Here is a 10,037-nt window from a genome sequence, read left to right as displayed (position 1 = left end):
GCTCATTCCTTTCTTTCCATTGGTCGCTCTAGCTTTCAATCAATCATGTGCGCGGCTTCTATTGGGAGTCGCTTCAGTCATTCTCTGTAAGCCTCTAATCACATGCTTCTGACCCTGCCCATCTTCAGCACGCCTCTGCGTCTGACGAAGTTAGTCAGTCTCTCTATCCCATTGGCTAGATGAGGTCCCGCCCCCCTGATTAGCGGAAGTGAAAGATCTCCTATTTCCATTGGCTGAAATTTGCAAGCTGCGGTTGTCTGTCAAATCTGTGAACTCGAGTTAACGGCCAGGAAGTTCGGCCCGGAAAGGGTGGGCTTTGTAAAGATGGCGGCTCCGGTGAGTTTTGACACGTTGCTTCCTCCCGTAGCCGCGGTGGACAGTTCCTTTGGCCTCCGCGGACCGAGGCAAACCGCCTGCACCGTGGAAGGGTGATGGTGAAGGTCGTTTCGGGGGTGCGCTCGCCCCTGACTCCGCAGCGTTGTGAGTCAGATGAGAGAGGGTCAGATGCAGCCTGTGGGCTTGTTCCGCACGGGAGGCTAACAGAATTACCCTTCAGCGTGAGCTTTATCGGGAGAGCCTCGTGGCCGTGGCGGGCCGCGACCCGGCCTTGAGGTGGGAGGATGTTTCGAGAGCGTTAGGAGAGGTAGCTGCGTGTCCAGTGCGGCGGGGACGCCGGGCAAAAGCAACCGCGAAGTCCGGCGCTGAGGCCTCCGGTAAAATGAGGAGTGTAGTGGGCGAGCCGTGGCTCCCTGTCCCCGTGCGGGAGAGACTACCCAAGTAAGGAACTGACCGCGCTTTCCTGTCCCCTCCTGACTGTAGGAGGTGCTGGAGTCGGACGTGCCAACTTCGGTAACGCTCTTGAAAAACCTCCAGGAGCAGGTGAGCAGTGCTCTCCTTTTAGAATAAATTGGTCAGGGGTTAACTTTGACTGTGGACGTCTCCTCCACACACTTTGATGATTTAGGGACGTACTACAAAAAAATAAAGTGCTTTTCATGATCCCGCAGAGTAATTCATTTCAGCACACAAATGCAGGAAACTTTATACCTAAACTCCTTTATTTAAATAACTAAGAAAACAGATGTTGACAGTAGTGACCTGTGTTGACAGTAGATGCCACTTAAGCATTTACACAGTTTGATGTTTTGTAAGTTCTGTTGGTACAGTTAAAATTATACCCCGCAGTCTGCTTTCCTAATGGTCCACATCTTTCTTAACGATCCCCTCCCCCAGCAATTCTCTGCCTCTTGGAAGACTGTTAGGAAACCCTCTGTTCAGTGGTGTCCAGCAACAACATTTCAGATAATTTTTTTTGTGGCATTATCTAATATTTATCCTTCACTGTTCACAACATTACTTGTAGTCCAGTGAGCTATTCAGATTTAATTTGGTTAATTTCAGGTGATGGCTGTAACTGCACAAATACAAGCACTGACAAAGAAGGTTCGAGCTGGGACATACTCTACAGAGAAGGTAAGAGTTCTTGCAGAGGGCCTGGAGAGGCGGCTTGTCACCCTTCCCAGGGAACCTGAGTTTGGTTCCCAGCTCTCACGTCTGTGTGGCTCACAACTCCAGCTTTAGGGGATCCCCATATGTCTTGGTCTCCACAGGCACCCCTCACACACTCAAACATAAAAATAAATCTTAAAAAGAGGGGGGTTACTTGAAGAGCAAGTATCTCCTCATACAGTGTGCTTGACAGTTTTGTTTTTGCTGGAGATTTATTGTGTGGAATATATGTCCTAAGTGTGAGAACTTCATCTGAGAGGAGGAATGCCACGTGGGTTCTGTGCTGGAGCCTGGTAGGAAGGAATGCAGACCAGAGGATTAGATGCGAATTGTGGCAGTCGTGTTACAGAAGTCACGAGGAGTGATATGCCAGCCGAGCAGAGAGTCAGAAAAGGTATCTCAGAGAAGGTAGCAGGATTGTGAAGAATAAATATGAGCCGGAGTACTCACAATTGCAACGTTCTGGGGGAGTAAATCATTTGTGTGGGTGGATAGTCGTACATTTTATATGTGTGTGTGATGTGGGCAAGACATAACGTTGGAGAAGTCACTCTGGGGAGCCGTGTAGGGCAGCTAAGGAATTGCTCTTTTGTCTCATACAGTCTTAGATGTTGGTAGTTTGGGGCATGGTGCTAAATGTAAAATTTTGGTGATAGCCCTGAAGTTTTAGGTAACTTATTCGAGTATACGGTTACCAGTTATTCGATATTGCTGGTTGTTGTTAGTCTCTTATTCCAGGTGTGTAAATTAAAGCTTGTCATTGCTATAAGTACTTAGGAAGAGCAGTGCAGACAGGACTCAGTTCTCTGCCATTGCAAACGATCATTGGCATTTGTGGAATGCGTCACTTGTGGATAAAAATGTTATTAATCTTTGACAAGATGCCATTGACTGAAAGATGCATCCTAATTTGAGGTACAAAAATATAAAGATCATGCATCTGAAAATTAGATGCATCTCCTCTTCCTTGAGCCTTTTTTCCCTTTCAATTCCAATTCTTTTGTTTGTTTAAATGGGAGGATGCTGTGAAACACAGGCTGCCCTTGAACTCATGATCTTACTCCTCCACCTTCCAGCTGCTAGGATGATAGCTTCTGTGATGTGCAGTAAAGTAAGCTAGCTTTCAAATTAAAATTTGAAGAAAAAATATCAAAATATCAGAAGTTTATAGAACATTTTTGGGGATTATTCATGTCTGTGGAGGACAACTCTTGACTCCTTTACCTTCATGACCTGGAAGGCTCTGCTGTTACTGTATTTGGACCTTTGAAACAGCCTCCCGAAACCTTGACTGACTGATGATCCTTCTGCCTCCACCGCTTCAATTCTAAGATACAGGCAGGGACTACCATGCTTTAGCAGTTTTATATATTGAGCTTTTGACCTAAGTTTTGGTTGTTGTTGTTTGTATGTATGGTTTGTTTATGTTTATTTTTGATACAGGGTCTCACTATGTAGCCCTGGCTGTCCTGGGACTCACTGTGTAGACCAGGCTAGGCTGAGCACCACCACCAATACAAGATAATATTTACTCAGAATATTTCGTAGGAAATGAAAATCTCTATAGTCTATCAGAAAGGATCAGATCTTTGCTTTCTATTTTTGTTTGTTTTTAAAGCATGAGAGTAATAGCAGATTTGTGTATTTTTAGAATAATTTACCATTTTAAATAATATTCTTTTTCCTACCACTTGCTTTTTTTATTAATTTATTTGTATTTTATGCTCATTGGTGTTTATCCTGCATGTCTGTCTGTAGGTGTCAGATCTTAGAGTTACAGACACTTGTGAGCTGCCATGTGGGTGCTGGGAATTGAACACTAGGTCCTCCGGAAGAGCGGCAGTGTTCTTAACCACCGAGCCAGCTCTCCAGCCCCTACTCTTTTATTATTTGTTATTGTTTTGTCTGGGTTTTTTTTTTTTTTTTTTTTTGTTTGTTTGTTTGTTTGTATGTTTTGGGTTTCTGTTTCGGTTTTTGAGGCAGGGTCTCAGTATGTAGACCAGGCTGCCCTTGAACTCACAGAGGTCTGCCTGCCTCTGCACTTCCAAGTGCTGGGATTAAAGGCATGCACCACTACGCCTAGCTTTATTTACTTGTTTTTTTAGTATTAATTTTTCTCATATAATTGTAACCCCGTTTGCCAGTGCTTTAGAAGAGTCCCACTTCTGTTCTCACCTGGGTAATATTCTGATATGTTTAGTACTAAGCTGCTAGCATACCACAGTGTATATTTGTTTATCTGTAGAACAGGTGTGTATTAGCTTAGCTTTTATGATCAGAGACATTTATAAAGTGCTTTTCAGATTACAGGGTGCTTTTGTGTTATCTTATTTGTATAGTTTCGATTTTTTTTTCTTAGGACAGGATAGAAATACTGTTATTTATTTATACATGAGGAGAATGCAGTCTCACGTTCAGGTGACTTAACCACTAAGTTGTGATTTAAACTCAACTTGTCAGTTTTTAAACCTGTGACTCGTCCTCTGAAGCACACTGGGGCTGGTAGAAAGAGCGGAGCATGTTGTTTAAGGGACGCCCAGGGCTTGGGCCGGGAAGCTGGACTGAGTGTGGCTGGCATTTGTGCCTTTGCTGTGTAATTCTAGTCAAAGTATTTAACCTGTCAGAGGTGCATTTTCCCAGGTCTGTAGTCACTACAAAGGTAACTAGTACGTGTTTGCTTGATTTTTTTTTTCTTCTAACTGTAAATATAAAACATTTGGTGTTGGGGATAAGCATGCAACTGCTGAGCTACAGCTCACAGCTGTACAGCACAATTTTAATTAAAAACAACAACAACAGTGTAGTTACCACTTGGGCACATGCTTGATTTAGTTTTCTTCCTGGTTTTTTTGAGACAGGCTCTCAGTAGTCAGGCTAGCCTGGAGTTTGCTGGCCTTGAGCTCCTGAGCTCCTGGTGGTCCTTCCTGCTTCTACCTCCTGTCTTGGAATCACACGTGCACTGCACTGCACCTGGGCTTTGTTTCTCTTTTGTTTTTTGTTTTGTTTTGTTTTTTGTTGTTGTTGGATTTTGTTTTGTTTTTTAGATTTTTGAGACACAGTTTCTCTGTGTAGCCTTGTCCTGGACTCACTTTGTAGAACAGACTGGCCTTGAACTCACAGAGATCTCACCTCTGTCTCTTGAGTGCCGGGCTCAAAGGTGTGCGTTGCCACACTGGCTTTTTGTTTGTTTTAATGGGAGTAATATATGCTGTTGAAAAGATACTTTTTCATAGTATAAGCACTTTGTTTCCCTATTATCCTCATTTCTCCAGTTAATTGAGTGTTGTCTTTAGGCATGTGAAAATGTGTGCAGCTGGCAAGACGGCCAAGGGAGTAAAACATTTGTGTACAAGCCTGAAGACTTGTTTCAGTTGTGAAACCCACCTAGTTGTGGAAGGAGAAAGCTGACTCCACGAAGTGCCCTCTGCCTCCATGCATTTGGGGTTGGATGGGCTCACAGATGCACACATCTTACATAATAATGAGTTATTTAGAAAGTTATGTATCACACAGCCCGCTGGAACCATATTATAACTGCCTTCTGTAACTTGTTGCCATTGATTTAGTTCCGTGTTAGTGTGCAGAAATCATTTGTCTTATCTGTATTGTAATAGGGATAAAATCGGCCATTAGTTTGAATAATTTAAAAATCAGCACTATATGAAGGGTTTTGTTTTTGGTTAAACTTGGGGGGGGGCTGTCAGTGAGATTAGCCCAAGGGGGCTCCGAAGTGTACTAGGGCGGGATGGCGCTCTTTCACAGAGAATCACGCTGACTCAGATGTCAGCTGCTCTGCCACTGCAGCACCTCTGCTAGCGTCTGCAGTGGTTAGCACTTCCCGGGGGATGCGCCTCAGCCTCCTGTGGATGCCTGAGGCCACGTGCTGCGCTTGCTCCTCAGGTGTGCCGTCAGCAGCGAAGCCCAGGGTTCATCTTCCCACATTTATGCCCTTTGCTGCTTTCGTCACTACTCTCACATGTACGGTGGAGGTGTTAACATAGGGGTTTCTGAAACAAAAGCTCGTTCCAGAACTGGGGTGCTAAACCGAGGTAGCTCCTGAGTGATTGACAGGTTCTGATTGTGGATACACAGGGAAAGGGGTGATTCGTGATACACGGGCTAGTTGGGGGAAACTTGTGCTCGGGAACAGTCTCCTGGTGTTTGCCCTGGCTGCTCCTCCTGATTCTTCGGCTAAAACTCTGGCTCTTCCTGTTCTGTTTGACCCAGGGTCTGAGCTTCTTGGAGGTGAAAGACCAGTTGTTGCTCATGTACCTGATGGATCTGAGCCACCTCATCCTGGACAAAGCCTCCGGAGGGTCTCTGCGTGGACACCCTGCGGTTTTGAGGCTGGTGGAGATTCGAACGGTAGGAGACCTTTGCGTTATGGAGCCTTCATCTAAGGCCTGCACTCCAGGGCTGTCCCTCCAAAGTGTTCTCACCTGAGTGTTCTCCATTTAACTGAGGAGACGTTGTCTGCATTCAGTTCCCTTATTCACCTCGTGCTGTTGTGTACCTGATTTAAGAAAGAAAATATAATCCTTTTAAATTATCACGTTGTAGGTTTTAGAAAAACTTCGTCCCTTGGACCAAAAACTGAAGTATCAAATTGACAAACTGGTCAAGACTGCAGTGACGGGCAGCCTCAGTGAGTGCCAGGGCCGCCATACAGTTGTGGGGTCGCTATGAAATTCCAGCCCTCATAAACTCTTGGTTTCCCGTTTCAGGCGAGAATGACCCACTGCGTTTTAAGCCTCATCCTAACAATATGATAAGCAAGGTAAGGTTTGTGTCCACCTGAAATTAGCCTGTGGTGACCCTGATCCTGTAGGACCCTCTTCAGCTGGGGGCTTGTTGTGCGTCCTTCCCTCATCTGTGGTTCTATCTCAGGGTCCACCAGCTGTGGGTGGTTCTGAGTTTTCATGAAGTTTTTTTTCTTTTATAGTTGAGTTCTGAGGATGAAGAGGAAGATGAAGGAGAGGAGGGCCAGTCTGAGGCTTCAGGAAAGAAATCTATAAAAGGAGCGTCTAAGAAGTATGTCCCACCACGCTTGGTTCCAGTACATTACGGTATGAGTTGTGGCTATTGCCTCGTAGGGGGAGCTGTTTCTGTGTTCTTTTGCCTGTTCCAGAATAACTCTTGTGGACTTTCATTGTCTAGATGAGACAGAAGCTGAGCGGGAGCAGAAGCGACTGGAAAAAGCCAAGAGACGGGCACTGAGCAGCTCTGTCATCCGAGAGCTGAAGGAGCAGTACTCAGATGCCCCAGAGGAGATCCGTGACGCCCGGCATCCGCACGTCACTCGGCAGAGTCAGGAGGACCAGCATAGGTCTGAGTTCTTGCTTTTAGAACGTCTCTCAATCCACAGGGCCCTGTCCTCATGCTTTGGAGGGACGTGAGTCTGGCCCAGGAAAACCAACATTATATAGAAGACGGGGTGAAAAGCTTGGGGCGATAGTTTTCGATTGATGAGTTCACATTACAGTAAGACCTAGGGAAAAAGCTGTTTCTGTTTTTGTTTAATTACTTTTGTTTGTTTTTCTTTTCTCCTGCCTGCTTAGGCTCAAGTAAAGAAGATGTTTGGTTCTTTGTGGTAGGGCTCTAATAGGCTGTCTCTCATCATCAGTGTCACAGTTCTTTGGGTAGAAAGCAGGAAAAATGAGTGTTGTATTGGAACTCAAGAGTCCCTGTGCATTTGGGAAAACAGTAGAAAAACAGCTAACTTGAATGCAGGCTCATCAGCTAAGGTACAGTTTTTATAGCTAAAAACAGAAGAGCCCGTTCAGGTAGTCCTGTTCCAGAACTGGAATGTGAGAATTCTCTTTTAAGAATGTTAAATCCTTGAGTGTTTAGACCGTAGGATAATCCCTAGTGATGAGGGAGGATCCAGCAGAAAGCATTTTGGGGATGAAGTTGGGTATTGAACATACGACACACATACCCTTAGCTAAGCGCCATATGTAAGGTCTATGAATGTCCTGGCAATTTATATGAGTAAGTACTGGAACCCAGGTTCTAGACTATTGTTACCATCATCCTTGTCTAAACCATATGGAAACTTTTTCTGGCAGGATTAATTATGAAGAGAGCATGATGGTGCGATTAAGTGTTAGCAAGCGAGAAAAAGGACGGCGAAAGCGAGCAAGTGTGATGAGCTCACAGCTTCACTCCCTCACACACTTCAGCGACATCAGTGCTTTGACGGGAGGAGCCGCCCATCTTGACGAAGTGAGTCTGGCTACAGTGGGATAGCAGTCATGCTTTCAGCCACATGTGTGGGGTTCGTGCAGTGAGCCTGGGGGTGGGTGCTGGTGCTTAGGATGCAGTGCTGTTTTCTCACTCCCATTTGTCTCCAGGACCAGACCCCTGTTAAAAAGCGGAAGAAGATACCCAAGAAAGGTCGGAAGAAGAAAGGTCAGTGAGCCACTGGGAGCTAGGTGTCCAGATGGAGAGTCTGAGTTGGCATAACCCATCTGGGGAATTGTGGTCTCCATTCTTGCCTACTTCTTCCATACCAAGCATTAATCTCTTCAGTTTAGGCTTTTTTTTTGCCTTTCCCAAGCTTGAAATGAGTGTCACTCACAAGGGGGTCTCTGAATTATACTTGTGTGGCCCCACAGCTCCTAAATAGAACTACAGACACATCAGCTGAAGGGACTGCTCTCCTCAGCTGTATTTGTCCTTCTGTGAGTCCCAGGAGGGAGAGCACTGGCTCGGAGCACACCTCCTTTGAGCCCCTCTCCAGTGCTCCTTCCTGGCCTTCAGCGGCCCGGCAGGCCTTTGCCTCACTCTTGGTTTCCTTCCATTCTAGGTTTTCGGAGGCGCAGGTGACATGCTTACACACTTTATCATCCGGGGATGCTTCTAACCTCACTGTATGTAGGTGTATCCTTGGGCTCTGTTTGCCTTGGAAATGTGGAAATATCTTTACTAAATAAAATTGGTTTTGTTTATGAATGAACGCCCTTTTTGCCATACATTGTGTGACTGGAATTGCTGGGTATGTGTGGTGCATTCAGTAATAGGATAGTAGAAAGGGATGGTGGATAGTGTTGCTGTTTTCTCTGGTAATGTATTTTTCCTAGAAATTGGGAATTGATTATTTTACAAAAATAGAGGTACAGGAGGATAATCGGCTCTCCCTAACCCCTGTTGTCCCACCTTTTTGCATAATTTGAAAAATTTAGAATTCTAAATAACATTGGTTTGAGGTTTTGTTGATGTCTGGCTTGACCACCAGGGGGCATTAGTGGCTCAGGAAACCAGTGGTTGCTTGATAAAAAGGCTGGGTGGGTTGGTTCTGACCCGTTTTCTGAATGCATTTCTTCTAAGAGCTGATCTTTGGTCAGTTCTGGGAAGATTTGTAAAGAGCAACTAAAGTGACAGATGAAGAGTCATTGTAGACTTGTGGTCTAAATTCTTTGCCTCTCTTTCCATCTGAGACCTCAGCTTACCTGGGTCAGGAAAGTCCAGCCCTTTTAAAAGCTCTGTAAAAGAATGTCAGCAAGTAGGGGACAGTATCCCTAGTGTGACGTAGAAGTATGAGCACCCATAGGAAGTGAAGCCCAACACAAGCCGGGATTCAGATCTGAGCTCTCATTCTTTACCGTGAACAAGGTCTGTTGGTGAGAGCCTTCATAAACCTTGGGTGACACAGATGAAGGGATAATGAAAATCTGAGTCTGTAGATGTAATTCACTGGAATTTAAAAAAGACTAGGTCTTGATTACTTTTTTCTTCTTTTTTTTTTTCTGGCTATCCTGGAATTCCAGGCTGGCCTAGAACTCATCAAGTCCACCTACCTTTGCCTTCTAGGAGTGCTGAGATTTCAGGCATGCACCACCACCGCCTGGCTTGAATTCAGGTTTCTACTGGTTGTCTGTTTGCTGTAAGAGTCCGTCAACTACAACTTGGTAGAAGTTAGACTAGATGTGTGATTGTTCTGCAAGCTCTGTGATTATGGTCAAATAGTTTAATATTTTGGTTCTTTAACTTTCCTCAGCTTGAAATACGAGTGTGCTTGAATTCTGGGGCTACTACTATTTAGTGATAGAGCACTTATATTGAAAAGGCCTTAGGTTCAACTCCCAGTATTGGGTGGAGGGAAAGGAAACTAGAGAGATGGCTCATTGGGTAAGGGTGCATGCTGTGTGAACATAAGCTTGATTTCAAGTCCCCAACACTCATATAAAAACTCGGGGAATTGGGCCTGCCAAGAAGGCTTAGTGGGTAAAGGTGCCTGAGTGCCTGAGTCTCGTCCCTGGGACCAGGGAAGAACTGACTCCTAAAAATGTCCTCTGAAGTTCACATGCCTGTGCCCCACTCCACAACATTTGAAGAGTAATAAAAATAAACTAGGGATGCCTATACACACCCGAAACCTCCCAGCACCAGTGAGAGGCTTCAGAGGAATAAATGCGAGTGACAGCAGGACGCCCACACCCTCTGTGGTCTTGCACACACACACGTGTATATACGCCGTGTGCAAACACAAGAACAAAAAATACACATGAGTCAAGATTTCCTCTGTG

The 10,037-nt window shown here is 45.1% G+C and overlaps 1 protein-coding gene across 3 annotated transcripts; it reads left to right on the top strand.

Annotated features, from left to right (window-relative positions):
- Positions 1–242: 242 nt before the first annotated feature.
- Ngdn (neuroguidin) lies at positions 243–8,467 on the top strand. 3 transcript variants are annotated; one of them, XM_021664530.2, is made up of 11 exons: positions 243–336; positions 820–879; positions 1,402–1,473; positions 5,737–5,874; positions 6,070–6,154; positions 6,234–6,286; positions 6,452–6,575; positions 6,667–6,835; positions 7,578–7,734; positions 7,863–7,920; positions 8,318–8,467. In XM_021664530.2, the coding sequence occupies exons 1-11, from the start codon at positions 325–327 to the stop codon at positions 8,335–8,337; spliced, it is 948 nt and encodes a 315-aa protein (XP_021520205.1). In that variant the 5' UTR covers positions 243–324; the 3' UTR covers positions 8,338–8,467. The 3 variants fall into 3 exon arrangements, with proteins under 3 accessions (XP_021520205.1, XP_060247173.1, XP_021520207.1); XM_060391190.1 differs by lacking the exon at positions 243–336 and adding an exon at positions 343–713; XM_021664532.2 differs by lacking the exon at positions 243–336 and adding an exon at positions 347–480.
- Positions 8,468–10,037: the final 1,570 nt, after the last annotated feature.

This window comes from Meriones unguiculatus, chromosome 9 (assembly GCF_030254825.1).
Source record: "Meriones unguiculatus strain TT.TT164.6M chromosome 9, Bangor_MerUng_6.1, whole genome shotgun sequence".
In the NCBI taxonomy this organism is placed as follows: domain Eukaryota; kingdom Metazoa; phylum Chordata; class Mammalia; order Rodentia; family Muridae; genus Meriones; species Meriones unguiculatus.
The sequence above is the reverse complement of the archived record's forward strand: the minus strand, read 5'-3'. Positions and strand labels throughout refer to the sequence as shown.

What these genes read in the sequence shown, in the direction of transcription:
- Ngdn (XM_021664530.2), top strand. An exon ending in AGTCAGGAGGACCAGCATAG is followed by an intron (nt 6,836 to 7,577) that starts GTCTGAGTTCTT and finishes TTTTTCTGGCAG; the next exon opens with GATTAATTATGAAGAGAGCA. An exon ending in GAGCCGCCCATCTTGACGAA is followed by an intron (nt 7,735 to 7,862) that starts GTGAGTCTGGCT and finishes ATTTGTCTCCAG; the next exon opens with GACCAGACCCCTGTTAAAAA.